This window comes from Mesocricetus auratus, unplaced genomic scaffold (assembly GCF_017639785.1).
Source record: "Mesocricetus auratus isolate SY011 unplaced genomic scaffold, BCM_Maur_2.0 Super-Scaffold_100676, whole genome shotgun sequence".
In the NCBI taxonomy this organism is placed as follows: Eukaryota; Metazoa; Chordata; class Mammalia; order Rodentia; family Cricetidae; genus Mesocricetus; species Mesocricetus auratus.
In genome coordinates, this window is record NW_024429266.1 from 58,208,784 (window position 1) to 58,226,023 (window position 17,240).

Consider the following 17,240-nt stretch of genomic DNA (forward strand, 5'->3'; position numbering starts at 1 on the left):
CAAGACAGGTGTGTGCGTGTGCCTCTATGTGTGTGTAGTGTGTGTGTAGAGAGAGAAGGAGAGAACATCTTTATGATTCTGTTTAGCCAAATCTTCATATATAGGACCAAACAACATAATACAAAAAAAAATGGTGATCATTTGGGTTTCAGAAAAGTTAACATATTTTCCTCTTCATAAAATAGGTTTAAGATCTTGATAATTGCTAAGAGAATAAACTTTAGCCGGGTAGTGGTGGCATATGCCTTTAATCCCAACACTGGGGAGGCATAGGCAGGTGGATCTCTGTGAGTTCAAGACCAACGTGGTCTGCAAGAGCTAGTTCCAGAACAGCCGCCAAGGCCACAGAGAATAAATAAGAGAATAAATAGAGAATAAACTTTGTTTTCCGTAAAAATAAATAAATCAATAAAAATAAAAAATTATTTGAAATTGTGTATGCACTAGTCAGCTTAATATAACCATTTTATACAGGTAAAACAACTAGTAGCACACAAGACATATGTATGATTTTATAATGTCAATTAAAAAGAGAAAGAATGTTTAGTATTAAAGACATGTTAAAATAATGGAAAGAAGCTGGGTGGTGGTGGCACACACCTTTAATCCCAGCGCTCAGGAGGCAGAGGCAGGTGGATCTCTGTGAGTTCGAGACCAAGCCTGGTCTACCGAGTGAGTTCCAGGACAGGCTCCAAAACAATACAGAGAAACCCTGTCTCAAAAAAAAACAAAAATAAAATAAAATAAATGGAAAGATAAATCATAGATTGAGAAACTGTACTGTTCTGGGTTACAGAAAAGCTATAGAAGAGAGACCAAAAAATTCAGGAGAAACCATAAAGCAAATAATTTGGCAAACTTTTTTTAAATTTATTTATTACATAGATAGTGTTCTAACTACATGCCAGAAGAGGGCACCAGATAGAATTGTAGATGGTTGTGAGCCACCATGTGGTTGCTGGGAATTGAACTCAGGACCCCTGGAAGAGCAGTCAGTGCTCTTAACCTCTGAGCCATCTCTCCAACCCTTGGCAAACTTTTATAAATGGACAAAGACCAAATTAAAAATACAAATAAATGATGTTGTCATTGAAGGTCTTGTAGACACTGGTGCAATTATCATTGGTATCTATAATACACACATACACACACACACACACACACACACTGAGTTTCAGTCCTGCCCGGTCCTGCAGCCATTCAGTCCCAAATAAACACACAGAGGCTTATATTAACTATAAACTATTTGGCCAATGACTCAGGCTTCTTATTGGCTAGCTCTCTCTTAATTATTGACCCATAACTATTAATCTGTGTATCTCCATGTGCCCTTATCTTACCAGAGAATGTCCAGGCATTCTACCTTCCTGGTAGCTACATGCATCTCCCCCTTGACTCACTCTTTTAGAATTCTCCTAGTCTGGTAGCCCCACCTATACTTCCTGCCTGGCTACATCCTGCCTGTCCATTGGCTGAAATAGCTTTATTCATCAACCAATAAGAAAAACATATATTCATAGCATTCAGAAGGACAACCCCCTTCAAGAGTAGTTTGGTCTATTGATGTCACATTTTCAACAGGATAAAATTTCATTAATCTTCCCAAATGTTTGTTTTTGCTGTTCGCTACAGACATATAATGCAAATGGTTTTTTAATAGTCCCAGTCCAATTAAAGATTAAAGCTGGCTTTGGAGTGTAAGTGTGTCTCTCTCCTTCTCTAAACCAAAGCATGTTTGTTAAAGTAAAATCCAAAATCTCTGTCTCATCTCAGAAGACCCACCTGATATGGGACAGAAGAAAAACAACAGGGACTATTTTATTGTCACTAATCTCATAATCCTTTGGTTTTTATTTTGATTCTTTAATAGCTTTTCTTAAGATATGTTATCTCAAATTTATAAGATTACTATATATATATATTTTTAAACTTTTTGTCATGATATTAATGGTCATACAGAGTACTAATTCTAGAAAAAAGACTTCATCTAACTTCATGTGCATGAATGTCTATCAGGAAACTAGGAATTAAATTATTGTACTCTCCATGTACACATAATGAATTATAGTCCTTTAACCTCTTTGAAATCTGCTTCATATAACATTTAAAATGTTTACATTTTCTTCAGTGAACCAAGACCATGCCTGACAATGACATTTGAAGTCTCCAACAAGAGGATGAGGCCCCACAACAATTCCACCAGGACTATGATAACACCACTAAGCTGAAAAACACCACCTAAAGATTGGCTTTGGACTACAAACTGCTCAGGACAAATTTCGAGGTGGCTGGCTGAGGTGGTCCAGCCTCACAGACTACTCTAGCCAGGATTTGAGTCAAGCTCTGCACTTTCCCACCACACAGAGACTGAACAACAAATGATATAGCTACCTCTCCCAGGACTTGACAATTAACCCAAATTTTTCTTTTCAGGATCCCCTAAAGATGCCATTGCCCCCTTTGAATCTCTGTGAGCCATGCCTGCGTGACCTCCTGAGGTAGACCGTTAGAGGGGTGTCTAAGAGCCATTAAAATCTGAGGAGTAGCCTTGTTGGTTGCCCATTGTCATCTGATGTGCTATAGGAGACATTTGAGGAGGATTAATATTAATAGTATTATGCCCCCCATTACTGCACATGTGACGATTCAGGAGGGATGGAGGAATCTCTTAAAGTTAAACTTGTCTCAAAAGTCATAGGAGGTACCCACATCATACTGAGATGGGAAATGTATTCTTGTAGGAGAACAGAATAGTTGAGAAACTTTCCCAACCAGGTGCCCTTTATATAACGGGCAAGTTGTGTCCTGCCCTGGGAGATATTAGACACTCAGTAAGGGGTTAGGCAAATCGATCTGAAGTGAGGGTAGCATGCCAGCAAGGCCCTGCCATGGATAAGTGCTACTTCTTCCGTGAGCAAATCCACGTGTTGTTGCAAAACGTGTACAGCCTGGTGTATAAGAGAGGCACACATCACCTATGCGGGGGGGGGCTGTGGAAGAGCTGGGTCCCTGACCCATTGCTGTTTCTCAGTGGTTGGCTGCACATCTTGGGTGGGGACCCATATGGGTGTTGTTGAGCTCTGTGGGAAAACACAAGCGTATCCTCTCCCCTGAGTAAGCATCTGGGCAGGCGGTTGCCACTGGAGGGTGACAGGGTCCCTCCTAACCAGAGGCAGTGGTGTGCAGCAGAGTAGGAATGCCCAGTGTTTATAAGCAGGGCTGAGGCCCAGTTCATCAAAGATAAAAAAATTCAGGTGGAATAAGGCCTGGGTTAGGGCCAGATAGGGGTTTCTGTTTGGCCTCAAGCGAAGCAGACTTGGCCAGGATATCCTTGCGTGTTCTACGGGTTCTCTCCACAATGGCCTGGCCTTGAGGGTTGTAGGGGATGCCAAAGGTACGGCTTATCCTCCAGGAACTGAGGAACTTGTTGAGTTGTTGGGAAGCATAAGCAGGGTCATTATCATTCTTTATAGCCCTGACACTCCAATTTGAGGTCCTTAATAACATGGGCGGTCTATCTCCCTGAGAGAGTCACAGCATATATGAAGGAGGAGCAGGTATCCATGACATGAACATAGCAGAGACTACCAAATGGGGGCAGGGTGGTGAGTGACATCCATTTGCCAGATTGCATTGGGCAGGATCCCTCCGGGGTTCATGCCCCCCTTAAAGAGGGGACCCAGGGGAACTAGAGGAACACAGGCAGCACAGGATTAATTGTTTATAATGAGAAGTGGCATGCATGCCTTAAGGGCAAGGCAGAAGGCTATTTAAAGTTTTGAGGTGATTTTTTTGTAGATCTGAGAACATTTGGTGCATCCACATTAATGGGCCTGATTGCCAAAAGACTCCCAAAATACCTGTGGTAGTCCAAAATGTGATTGTCAGGAGAGGTCTATGAGGCTTGTATCTAAGGAGGTGACAATTAGGAGGGAGGCAACCCTAGGAAGGGGGTTCTTTGGCCTCGAGTGTGAGCTTGATCCTTGCTGAGGCGCAGGTAGGGCCCCCAAGAAGAGAAAACAAGGAACATAGCTCTTACTCCATAATGGACAAAAACGGCTTAAGCCAATTAATAGAGCCAGGGAGTTGTTGGAGCTCTGCCGAGGTGTATTGGTCCTTGGATGTCAGGCTGAAAGACAAGGGGAGAAATTGTCAGGCTATGGAGAATCCTAGAAAAGCATAGGGAGGAAAAGGCTGGAGCTTTTCAGGGGCCACCTGGAGGTTGATGGAGGTCAAATCTTCTAGGAGGGTCAAGGGCACCTTCTTTAGATACTGAGCATCAGCATGTGCCAGGAGGATGTCATCCATGTAATGGACCAGAAGGACATCCTTGGGAACATTGTGAAATGCCTGGGAAACAGTAGGACTATTTTTCATTTTGGTGCAAGACTGTCCATTGGTATCTTTGGGCCGGTTGCTGCACGTTAGGCTCCCAAACTGTGAAAACAAAGCATCATTTGTCTGCTGGTGCCAGTGGGATCTGGGAAAAACATTCTTCCATATCTAAAACAAGATGTGGTGAGAAGGGGGGTGATGGCACTGGAATGGGGTAGGCCGGCTGTGTAGTACCCTTTTATTTTTCATTTGTTCATTACAGCATGCAGGACCTGGAGTAACGGGTAATGATTGGACCTCTTGTAGACGACAAATACGGGGGTGTTGTGTCTGTCAGTAGAAGGTTCTAGGTGTCCCGGTCTGAGTTGTTCATTGACTAGTTCTTTTTTTTTTTTTTCTTTTTGGTTTCACAAGACAGGGTTTCTCTGTATTGTTTTGGAGGCTGTCGGTCCAGCCTGGCCTCGAACTCACAGAGATCCGCCTGCCTCTGCCTCCTGAGTGCTGGAATTAAAGGCGTGCGCCACCACCGCCCTGACTAGTTCTTTTTTTTTTTTTTTTTTTTTTTTTTTTTTTTGGTTTTTCGAGACAGGGTTTTTCTGTGGCTTCCTGACTAGTTCTTTTAAGGCCATTGGTTTAGGTTCTATTATCCACCCAGATGTCATTATCAGAGAGCCAAGAAAGGGCAATAGAGTCAGGGACCCACTTTCCTAAGGACTCGTGGTGGGCAGTGGCCTTTAGAATTGGGGGTATACCTCTGGATGGTCAGTGGGAAAGGGGTGCCCTGAGAGGCAGAGTTTGTCGTGGATCAGGGTATCATCAAAGAATGCCCTATCATTTGTGGTCAAAACCACACCCATGTCTTCTAGAATATACCTTCCCCAAAAGTTGCAAGGCACATTGGCCACTATGGGAGAGAGGGAACCCTGGTTGCCATCGAGGTCCTTCAGGTGGACAGGCTGGACAGTAGTCCATAAGTCTTGCTGGCCACTCACTCCACTTTGGAGGGGTCAAGCCGAAAGTTCCAATGTAGCAATATGCCCACATTCACACGTGTGCACACGAACACACACATACATGTGTTTAAGGCCATTTAGGGCTGTAGATAGCACTGGCTATAAGGAAAAAATATGAAAAGAAGCAGCACAAAATTTTGGGAAAGGGGTTTGAGACTAGTAAGGTCAACTTAAAGGGCTTAGGAGACAGAAGACCACACAGGACCAAGCATTTGGGCTGGAGAGATAGGTCAGAGGTTAAGAGCACTGGTTGCTCTTCCAGAGGTCCTGAGTTCAATTCCCAGCAACCACATGGTGGCTCACAACCATTTATAATGAGGTCTGGTGGTCTCTTCTGACCTGAAGATATAACATGCAGGCAGAACACTGTATACATAGTAAACAAAACTTTTTAAAAAATCAAGCATTCATAATACTGGAAACACCAAGTCTGAGAGAGTGAGTTTCACAGGTTTTTAATGAATGGTTTATTTTAAGCATTCCAGTTTTGCAATACATGTATCATCATAGGCATCATGGGACATTTTGCTACCAAGAAATTCATAGCAACAAAATGATTCCTAATTGAACTTAACCATCTAACAGCTGCTTTATCACAAATCTAAAACTGAGTGGTCACAGGGGGCATTTTCTACTCTGTCCCTCTGAAAGTGCTGTGGTCATATACTGAATAGCCACTTTTCACTTGTTTTTGTGGTACTGGAAATGAAAGCCTGGGCCTCCTGCATGCTGTGCAGATATTATACTATTGAGCAACATTTCCAAATTCCTCTATTGTTCCCCCTAAGATCCTGGGATAGTTTCATTTAAAAAATTTATTACAGGCTCTTCAGTTTTCCTGAACTGTCTTCAAAAGACAGGCAAACATCTCAGATAACTTAGCTAGTCCATGGTAGGTAATTCTTGTTTTAGCTTTTCAGAGAGAGAGAACAGTGATTTTGAACCAAACTCTTCATTTATTTAAAAAAATATTCTAATTTATTATTCACTAACTTCATAGATGTATCCAATCTATCCTTAGGAAAACATTTTAGATTTATCTTATGTGCATGAGTGTGTTCACCTGTATAGCGGTGTACCTACCACATGTGTGCCTGGTACTCTCGGATGTCAGGAGAGGGCATTGGACCCCTTGGAGCTGGAGTTATGAATTGTTGGGAGCTGCCACGAAGGGGCTGGGAATCAAGCCTGGACCTCTGCAAGAGCAGCCAGTGCTCTTAACCACTGAGCCATCTCTCCAGCCCTATCCACTGAATCTGATTATATTCAACCAAAATTCCTCCTCCCACTTCTCACCCCCTCAAAACTTTATCCTCTCAGCTTCATATCCTTCTTTTACTTACTTTAATATAACATTTATCAAATATACCTTTTACATATTGAAATATGTAAAAAACAAGAAACACTTTATCCTTGGGCAGAAGCCGAAGGATAAGGATTGTATTGCTTCAATTTCTGTATATGTGCTGCTGGAGTGACTGTTGAGCTACACTTAAATGAGGCTTCTCAATAGCGGGGGTCACAGGGCAGTTCTTTGGTGAGGGTGTGGTGGTTGTTACAAAACAGGGTCCTTGGAAGAAATACTGAGAGGTACTTAGGTACTAAGGTCACAGATTCATGAAGTCCAGCACCCACAAGGAGCTCTCCCTCCCTTGACCATGGAAATAACGGGCTAAAGACAAAGGCGGCCTCTGTATCCACTCCCCACCAGGCAGAGCGGGACCGCGCAGCAACTCGTCAGCTTGGCTCGGAAGATGTGTCTTACAGGCAGAAGGGAAGATGCAGTGATTCACAACGAGGTAATTAAACATGTGCAGGCAAGTTCCATTCAACTCTTTCCCACAGTAAAGCAGTCCGAGGTGTTCAAGAGCAAGATGAGCTAGGAGAATTTTGTAGTCCTGGAGCTGGGAGGAGCCTCTTGTTGCCATGGAACTCTGTCCTCAAACAAAAGATTCAAAGAGCACAAATAAAAACCCCCACGGAAGCAAGACTGCAGTGGTTGTGGGTGAAGGGGAGGCAGAAAGAAAAAGCTGTTCAGAAACTTTAAAAGGTCATCATGGAAGACAGCATTCTTATTTTTATCACAGACAGGCTAAAACAACACTGACCATAAGAAAAAGTGTCCCAAAATGGACGGATTCCTAGCTGTCAAGAGAGTGTGAATCTTCACAGAGACGAGAACTGGGACGATGACTTTTAGGAATGCAGAAAGGGCCTTGAGTAGAAATTCCAAGATTTATGAACTTATGCTCTTCGAAATAACTTCCAGCGCACACCAGGTGGCGTGCGCGTCCGACTTGTGGAAGAATCTGGTTTTTCTGATGGAGCCAACACTCACTGTGTTGCAGCCTTGGAAAATCTGATGGGTTCCATGCTCAACACCACAACCACCACCTCGTGTGTGGCTTAACCACCTTCCTTTTCACTCCACTCTAACAGTCGAAATCGGTTTCCCATACTGAACTTTTCAGAAAGGGTGAGGTACGCTTTCTTATATTAAAGACAGAGTTTTCCAACGGGCGCTGCAGATACTTCCAGGCTTGGTTTCACTGCTAGATGAGTACGAAGAAACGCAGCTTCTTGGGCCTCAGTTTCCTCTTATACCAAAACAAAAACAAAAACAAAAACGATCTAAAAGCACTTACCATGAGCAGTATGCCCCCTTGCTCCGCCCTCTCCGCGGCGGTTGCGCAGGCGCGGCGCGGCGTGCGCGGTTGCTAGGCGACGGGACCGCTCCCGCGCGGTCTCCCTACCCGCGGCGCGAGCGGAGCGCGGAGCCGCCGCTTGTAGCGTGGCCGGGAGGTGCGGTGCTGGTGGCGACCGTCCCGGCCAACCGCCGTTGCCGTGCCCGCGGGGCGAGCTCGCGATGGGAGGCGCAGCCCGCGGGCGTGGGAGGAAGGACGCGGCGCTGCCGGGGGCCTGGCTCCCGCCGCAGCAGCGGAGGTAACGGCGCCCGGGTGGGAGCGGGAGGACTCATTGCGGGTCCGGGCTGCCTGTCCATCAGCGCGGGTGAACGGGAAGGGAGGGGGCGGGGGGGAGGCGCAGCCTCGGGAGAGCCGGGGCTGGGAGCACGCCGAGGACCTGTGCACAGGACCCGTGAACCGCGCCCTGTTGCTCCGAGAGACCAGCAGAGCCCGGGGAGCTTGCTCCCCACTCGTCGCCAGGCTTTGTGGGGACCCCCTTTTTCGCACCCAGCGCTGGATGAGGACCCTTTCGGGTTGTTCGCATCTGGTGGTTGCTCTGCAGATGCGGTGCCGGTCCCTGTGGGATTCATATGGTGTTGTGACAGAGGCCAGTCCCATCCAGAAAAAAAAAAATTGGCTTCTGTTATCGAGACATTGTCCGAACGTGAACAGTTCTTAAGATGTTTCTTTTTTTTTTTTTTTTGAGTGTGTGTTTTTTAAGCCCCCTTTTATTCCGTTTAAACTCCAGAACTAATTTTATAAGACAGATCTTAAAAGTCACTGAAATATTAAAAGATATTTTTTAAAGACAATGAAAAATGTTACCTAGTCATGATTGTGTTCGTAGTATATCATTTGAGACGACAGCTTGAAACGGTGATGTGTGCGATCAGGAAACCCATAGCTCGGTAGCAGATAAAATGTATTATTCAAGGCCATCTTGTGGATCCTGCCCATTGTTTGTGTGACTTCACAGTGGTGGATTCATAGTGTAAGAACAGGCTGGATCTGTACTGCTGTAGCATTTTAAACAACCCTCATCTTCCAGGAAATAAAGTGGGAACAGAAGATTCAGTACAGTTTGTAACTTAAAGCATCTGGTTGCTGTTGACTGCCTTTTTCACAAGTTAGGTTAGCTGTCAGTAGGTGTGTAGGGAAATAAGACGGCCCTAAAATGTTTCTTGTTTGTCAGAGAGTGTGGACAAGACCTTTTCTTCCGGTTAACCTGTGAGCCAGTCTAGAGGCGAAGGCAGCACCCGGTTGAGCTGAGATTAGAATTCAAGTCCAGAGACAACAAACACTTCTGTTGTGTTTATTCTCTTCTGATTTCCAGTTTCCTATTTAAATTGACCTTTCTTTTCAAGTACTATGCTAATTGATGGCCCTCATTTTTTTTAAACAACATTCAGGAAGTAAGATTTGTTGCAACTGTTTTATTTACTTATTGCTTTGTTAGAGACAGGGTCTCTTTATTATGTAGCTCTGACTGTCCTGGAACTCACGCTATAGACCAGGCTGGCCTTGAACTCACAAAAAATCCACCTTCCCATTTCCCGAGTGCTAAGGTTAAAGGCATGCACCACCACACCCATCCTGTTGTAACTATTTAAAATTTGAGTCTAGAAACAGTTCCGTTTCTTTGAAAAGAAAAAGGAGCCAAGCGTGATGGTGCAGAGGGTGTAGGCAGGCAGATCTTCGTGAGTTCAAGGCCAGCCTGGTCTACAGAGTGAGTTCCAGGACAGCCAGGGCTTTGTAATTAATTTTTAAAAATGGAAAAGAGGGCTGGAGAGATGGCTCAGGCAGTAAAGGCCAGGCTCCCAACCGAAAATATAAAAATGGAGACGAAAGGTTGAGATCCTTCTGTTCCCTGCACACTTATTTGTGTGCAGTGTCAGAGGGCTGAGAAACAGTTAAGGCCTGGGGTGTTTGGAAACTGCAAGCTCATTTTGTTTAGTTACTGACCGGTTTTATCTGTAACCCAACTAGGTTGGGGGATGGTGTCTATGATACCTTCATGATGATAGATGAAACCAAGTGCCCACCCTGTTCAAACACACTCTGCAATCCTTCTGAGGCACCTCTCTCCAGAAGACTAAACGTAAGTACAGGAAGGAACGCTCTCTTAAGATTGTCTGGAGGAAGAGGAAGGGCTACGTAATCCTCAGGTGCAGTTCTGCATCCCTGGCAACACAGACTTCCTTTTGTTGTGGTAGTTTGTTTCTTTTGTTTTGAGGTTGGTTTTTTTGGGGGGGGTGTTTCTTTCTGTTTTTATAACATATAAAAAAATTTTTTTGGACACAGAGTCTCAGTATGCAGTCCTGCCTGGTCTTGTGTAGATTAGGCTGGATTCAGAGATGTATCTGCCCCTGTCTCCAGAGTGCTGGTATTAAATGGGTGTGCCACTGTGTCTGTTTGGTTTCCTTTGGTTTCTTCTGACTTTTGAAAAACAGTCTTGTGGTTTGAGTTCAGCTTTTTGGAACAGTTTTGAAATCCACCCCTCCCTCATGCTTTTTACTGGGGTAGTTATGACAGGTGTCGGGGGAAGGGGATTCTCTTGTTTAGGTGCTGTTTCTTTTTATAGTAGGTGACATGTGTAGAGGATTACAAATGCTTCTCCTAACAGAAATAACACGGAAAAAAATGTCAGAATTCATAATCGGCTCAGCTTTCCTTTTCGGTCCTGGTCAAACAGTATATGTAAGACGGCTGAGGTTTTTGTTTGTTTTTTACTCATAGATTAAGCTGAAACAATACAGCTTTTTTGTTTGTTTGTTTGGTTGGTTTTTTGAAATACAGTTTCTCTGTTTAGCTTTGGAGCCTGTCCTGGCACTCTCTGTAGACCAGGCTGGCCTCGAACTCACAGAGATCCACCTGTCTCTGCCTTCCAAGTGCTGGGATTAAAGGCGTGTGCTACCACTGCCCTACTACAGCTTGGGTTTTGATGCATTCAGATCTTTAGGAACTCAGACCCTTAGCTTTTGACACTGTTTGGTTTAAGGTAATCATGAAATGATTTCACAGTCCATCTGCATAAGTAGAGTAGGAGAGTCTGGACAAGTCCCAAGGCAAGGAGCCTGTCTGTGACTTGAAAATGTGCTATAATGTGTCATCTAACGATCCTTCTGAGGAGCTCAACTGACTGCTTGGTAATCTTCAGTGTTTGCACTTACCACTTGGCAGTTGCTCCTTTCTTACTTTACTCTGTAATTTGACTTTTAAAATGCTGCTTTTGTTTATTTGTGCATGTTTTGTGGTGTGATGTGTGGTGTGTGCCCTCACATGCAAGCAAATACTAGAGTGCCCATGTGCCTGCATGCATCAGACTTGGTGGCAAGTGCCCTTACCTGCTAAGCCATCTTGTTAGCCTTGTAATTGTTCCTACTTCTTGTGTAGTTTTTCCCACTGTCAAGGCTAATCATATTACAAAGCATGGTCTAACAATATTTGGAAGTCTGGTCACACTATTTTTAAATCTCCTTATGAAGCGCAGTGGAGGTTCTTTCCATCCCTGTGAGTTTATTTCTGTGGTATTTGAACACCTCGGAGAAATCCAGAACACTCTCTGTGGTGACCATCCTGTTTTCTGCCTCTCTCTGCTGCCAGCCAGCATGGTGCTGCATTGAAAACTTCTTGCAACCCGAGCTGGTGTGTTAACATCAGAGGCAAACCTCATTTAACGCTAGTTCAGAGTTGATCCATGCTGATCCTCTATCCAGTATGTCCCTCAGATTACATTTCAGGATCAAATTAATTTCTTACTGTTCAGACTAAGAAATTATGGGGAAACCCCAAGATTTTTAGATTCTAATCCAAAATGTCATTCATTGCAAGGATTTTTGGTTTCTTTTTAACCCCCTTATCCGCTCTTCTTGTGTATGTGATGTGCATATATGCTCTTCTTCATTGGGGCAGGGTCTCTCTGTCAAGAGCACTCAGAAATGACTAGTCTTGCTAGCCAGCTTGCTTGGTCTCTCTGGGGCTCTCTGCCCACCCAGCACTGACATGGTGTCTGAGGCTTTGAACTCTGGCCCACAAGCAAACACTTTAACTTCTACCCTGCTCCCCTCACCCTGTTATTTGCAAACTTTTCTGAGAAAGTGCTTTTGATGCCCTGGGAGCACTTGTCATAATGCCATTATGATTTTATCCAGAGTGCCTGTTAGTCTTCACACAGTGGCCTCAGAGCCTCAGAGGGCCTCCAGGTGCTTTCACATTCTCCTTGTAAACTATAAATTACCCACCTCAAGGTTTTTGTTGGACTGAGTTCTTTGTTTCAGAGATACAAGGTCAGAAGCTACTTGAGGTAGTTTTGTTTTGGCAGTGCTGGGTGGGGATTGAGCCTGGGACCTCATGCATGCTAGGCAAATACTCTACCAACTGAAGTTCATATTATCTTCTGCTTCCAAGTGTAAGTTTTTATATCTGCATTAGATTATTCATTCTGATTTCCCAACAGGATTTTTAGGACTCAACTACTACAGTACATTTTATTTAAACACAATATGCTTTCCACATTAATGGTATACAATGAAGCATTCTTAAGAAATAAAACATGGTATCTCTTGTACTTAATAACATGGTTAACAAAATGTTTGACTGAGTCCATTGTATACCTTTCTGACTATCATGATAGAAATACATAGTGTTTTATAACTGTTAACATCTTATATATGACTACTGTTGTCTCAATTAGTTTCTAGTGCTATGAAGAGACACCATGGCCATGGCAATTCTTATAAGGAAAACATTTCATTGGGGCTGGCTTGCAGTTTCAAGGTTTAGTCTGCTATCGTCATGGCAGCAAGCAGGCAAACATGGTGCTGGAGAGCTAGCTGAGATCAGCAGGCAGCAGGAAGAGAGTGAGTCTGGGCCTGGCTTGAGCATCTGAAACCTCCAAGCCCACCCCCAGTGACACAGCTCCTCCAACAGAGCCACCTCCTAATAGTGCCACTCCCTATGGGCCTGTGAGGTCCATTTTCATTCAAACCACAATAGCTGTAGATGGAGAAAAAAAATAGAAGGAGTGTTTTATAATACACAGAAGACCTTGTATATAATTGACTCATTTCAGGATTTGAGATTTATAAGAAAGGGAAGTTTGGCAAGGAAAGATCTACTTCCTGTGTGGAAAAATCCTGATGGAATTCCCTGTTTGCTGGAGATCTGAACTTTGATAATCTTTAGTGGACTACACCTGAGCTATATACTGTCCTAGACACCACACTTCAAGAAAGACATCCTTGCATCCCAAAGAGAGCGTGAACAGGGAGTGTGAACAGGGTGGTGAGAGAGCCTGGTAGGCTCAGGTGAGGTGGAAGGAGGAAATGAGGGTGGTGTCTGCAGAAGAGTCAGAGGGGGCAAGGGCAGGACAACCCTGTTTACATTTCCAGGGGCTTTCACATGAAACATGGGCATGGCTGGGAAATTCTTGATGGGGAAATAGCCACTTAATTTGCAGAGAGTGCAAGTAAGTAAGGCTCGATGTATGGAAAAACCGGAGCCAGGAGATCCCAGTGGCCTTCTTAGTGTTGTTAAAATAAGTCTGTGGAAGTTAGACCTCTATTAAATACTTGTTCTTGGGAGTGTACTGTGCCTGAGGTCCCTTTCTTTATCACCCACAGAAGTGAAAACCTTGAGAGTCTTCCATTAGGCAGTGGGACCACCTGTCCTACCAGCGTGTTGATGATGACTCCTAGAGAGATATTCCTTTGCATTATTAAGGCACTGATTTTATGTTAAAGTTGAACTATCCCTGGAAAGAGCATAATACATTGAATAGCAAGCAGAAGGTAGGCTTTATGCAAGGGAGAGAGACGGCTAGGTGTTTCCACGCAAAAACTTACTGCTGGGTCCCTCTTTGCTAGATGTTCAGTAGAGGGAGCCTATGAGGAGGAGGAAGCCACCACAGGAAGAAGAGAAGATCAATACAGGAAAAGAAAGAGAGAGGAAATGGGGGCGTAGGCTGTCACATACTGAGAAATTTTACATAGTGGTAGCCGGTGTTTTCAGTGTTTTATAGTTTGCGAGAGTCTTTCATGTTTTGATTATAGTTTGATTCTCACAACGTGCTACAAGTAGGTATTATCCACATTTTATAATACAAGAAACTGAAGTTGTGACAAGTTCAAGTCATGGTCCCAGGTCTCAGAGCTTTAAGCAGTGCAGCCAGGGCCCCAACAAGACCTTTTGACTTATTCTTTGTCTAGCTCAGCCTCACAGATAGATTGAGCTTCTTTGTCTAGCTCAGCCTCACAGATAGATTGAGCTTCTTAAGAGTGTTTTTAGTGTGGGCGTCAAGTAGTGAGCTGCAGACACTCTGATGAGTGTGGGGTGGATGGAAGGAAGGGGGGAGGAACTCACCCCTGGGTTTTCCTTTCTAAAAGTAGGCTGACTGTGGGTTTTATCGCCAAGCCTGAGTTCAGTCCCTGCGAGTTGTGTGGCAGAAGAGAGCTGGCTTCTGGAAGTTGTCTCTGACCTCCATATGTGTGCTGGGGCCCATGCACTAGTGCGGTTCTACAGAGAGAAGAGTGAAGTTGGTTCATATAGGATATAAAAGGATGGGGAGAGTAAAGGAGTGTCAATTCAGAGACCTAAGAGAAGGAAGGTAGCATGTTGACATCACCCTGTCTTGAGCAAAGCTGGCCACATGTAGGATCTGGGGTGGGTGTATTCAGGAAATCCAAGGGTTAATGTAATGCACCTCCAGAGTCTGGTGATTTCTTATTTCCTATGCAGGGCTTTGTTGCCCCCCCCCCCGTGTGTGTATATATAGATGTGAGTGTGGGGTGTGTGTGTGTGTATGTGTGTGAAAATGCCTATGAATGCATTCACCTGTATGCACACACTTTCAGAGACCAGAGGAGAATGTCACTTATCCTGCTCTAACATTCCCCACCATATTCCTTTGAGACAGGGTCTCTCACTGAATCTGGAACTAGTCTGGGTGCCCATCTGTGCCCCTCACAGCACTGGGGTTACAGGCCCATGGGCAACTTTTTGCATGGGCATCTGAAATCAGGTCCTCATTCTTGCATAACAATTGTTCTAACTGCCGAGTCATCTCTCTAGTCCCCTCTTTGGGTTTTCAGACTTCAAAATAAAAGGGACTGACTTGTTTTGATGTTGTTTAGTAGGCCCTTTTGTTTTTCTACTATTTCTAGTGCCACTAACAGTACACGTTTCTCTTTTATAGAATACCACTGAGCCACTGACCAGAGATCACACTCAGCACTTTGTGAATGGGAGTGAAATGAAGGTAGAACAGCTGTTTCAAGAATTTGGCAACAGGAGATCCAACACTCTTCAGTCCGATGGCATCAGCAACTCTGAAAAGTGCTCTCCTCCCGTTTCTCAGGGGAAGAGTTCCGAAAGCCTGAACACGGTGAAATCCAGCAGTTCATCCAAAGTGTCGAAAGTGCTGCCGCTGACTCCCGAGCAAGCTCTAAAGCAGTACAAATACCACCTCACTGCCTATGAGAAGATGGAGATCATCAGTTACCCAGAAATCTACTTTGTGGGTCCAAATGCCAAAAAGCGACAAGGAGTTATTGGTGGTCCTAATAACGGGGGATATGATGATGCAGATGGAGCCTATATCCATGTGCCTCGAGACCATCTGGCTTACCGCTATGAGGTGCTGAAAATTATCGGCAAGGGGAGTTTTGGACAGGTAGCCCGTGTCTACGATCACAAACTTCGACAGTATGTGGCCCTAAAAATGGTACGTAACGAGAAGCGTTTCCACCGCCAGGCAGCTGAGGAGATCCGGATTTTGGAGCATCTTAAAAAGCAAGATAAGACTGGTAGCATGAATGTTATCCACATGCTAGAAAGTTTCACCTTCCGGAACCACGTGTGCATGGCCTTTGAACTGCTAAGCATAGACCTGTATGAACTCATTAAAAAAAACAAGTTTCAGGGTTTCAGCGTCCAGTTGGTTCGCAAGTTTGCCCAATCCATCTTGCAGTCCTTGGACGCTCTTCACAAAAATAAGATCATTCACTGTGACCTGAAGCCAGAAAACATTCTCCTGAAACACCACGGGCGCAGTGCAACCAAGGTTATTGATTTTGGGTCCAGCTGTTTCGAGTATCAGAAGCTTTACACATATATCCAGTCCCGTTTCTACAGGGCCCCAGAAATCATCCTAGGGTGCCGCTACAGCACGCCAATCGACATATGGAGTTTCGGTTGCATCCTTGCAGAACTTTTGACAGGACAGCCTCTGTTCCCTGGAGAGGACGAAGGAGACCAGTTGGCCTGCATGATGGAGTTGCTAGGGATGCCACCGCCAAAACTTCTGGAGCAATCCAAACGTGCCAAGTACTTTATTAACTCCAAGGGCTTTCCTCGGTACTGCTCCGTGACTACTCAGGCAGATGGGAGGGTTGTGCTTCTGGGGGGTCGCTCACGTAGGGGTAAGAAACGAGGCCCCCCAGGCAGCAAAGACTGGGCAACAGCACTGAAAGGGTGTGAAGATTACTTGTTCATAGAGTTTCTGAAAAGATGTCTTCAGTGGGACCCCTCTGCCCGCCTCACCCCAGCTCAAGCGTTAAGACACCCTTGGATTAGCAAGTCTTCACCTAGACCTCTCACCATGGACAAGGTGTCAGGGAAACGGGTAGTTAATCCTACTACTGCTTTCCAGGGACTGAGTTCCAAGCTGCCTCCAGTTGTTGGAATAGCCAGTAAGCTTAAAGCTAACCTAATGTCTGAAACCAGTGGTAGTATACCTCTGTGCAGTGTATTACCAAAGCTGATTAGCTAATGCACAGCTTGGAGATGCATATGTATGTATTTTTAGTTACCTTGAAAACATGCAAATGGAAAAAATGAAGCCCATTCACTGATGGATATGTTTTTGTTAGACTAAACTTTTTTAACAAGGCAGAACATTTTTATATGACTAAAAGAACTCTTCAAGGGCTAATTGTCTAACCAGCTTGTATTGGCCATTAAAGACTTTATAGGTCAAATGCATCTTTGCATTTATTCTTGTCAGAAGTACCTCAACCCATGTATTACTCTCTTGGTTTAAATCCCTTTCTTTAAGATAGAAGATATTCTAAGAATATATGCTATTTCTCACCCTTCATCTCCCTCAGCGTCTATTTTGGAATGTAGTTTGGGGTTGTGTTAGACATGGATGTAGAGCAAAGCTAGAATTCTTACCCCAGCAAGCAATTCTGTGGGCTCATTCTAGGTGGCA

The 17,240-nt window shown here is 44.4% G+C and overlaps 1 protein-coding gene and 1 long non-coding RNA gene across 3 annotated transcripts; one reads left to right on the forward strand and one right to left on the reverse strand.

Moving 5' to 3' along the window:
* Window positions 1–5,787: 5,787 nt before the first annotated feature.
* Window positions 5,788–9,072, reverse strand: LOC121136908. Its single transcript, XR_005874098.1, has 2 exons — window positions 8,858–9,072; window positions 5,788–7,943 (listed from the first exon to the last, which is right to left on the reverse strand). It is a non-coding gene; the product is annotated as an uncharacterized LOC121136908 (long non-coding RNA).
* On the forward strand, window positions 8,096–17,007 carry Dyrk3 (dual specificity tyrosine phosphorylation regulated kinase 3). Of its 2 annotated transcripts, XM_005079858.4 has the most exons (3): window positions 8,096–8,291; window positions 10,019–10,130; window positions 15,225–17,007. In XM_005079858.4, exons 1-3 carry the CDS (start codon window positions 8,215–8,217, stop codon window positions 16,797–16,799), a joined length of 1,764 nt encoding a protein of 587 aa, XP_005079915.1. In that variant the 5' UTR covers window positions 8,096–8,214; the 3' UTR covers window positions 16,800–17,007. The 2 variants fall into 2 exon arrangements, with proteins under 2 accessions (XP_005079915.1, XP_040594355.1); XM_040738421.1 differs by lacking the exon at window positions 10,019–10,130 and having other exon boundaries at window positions 8,151–8,291.
* Window positions 17,008–17,240: the final 233 nt, after the last annotated feature.

Coding starts and splice junctions, on each gene's coding strand:
- Dyrk3 (XM_005079858.4), top strand. CDS start 8,215: ATGGGAGGCGCAGCCCGCGGGCGTGGGAGGAAGGACGCGGCGCTGCCG. Junction 8,292..10,018: donor CTCCCGCCGCAGCAGCGGAG/GTAACGGCGCCC, acceptor TAACCCAACTAG/GTTGGGGGATGGTGTCTATG. Junction 10,131..15,224: donor CTCTCTCCAGAAGACTAAAC/GTAAGTACAGGA, acceptor TCTCTTTTATAG/AATACCACTGAGCCACTGAC.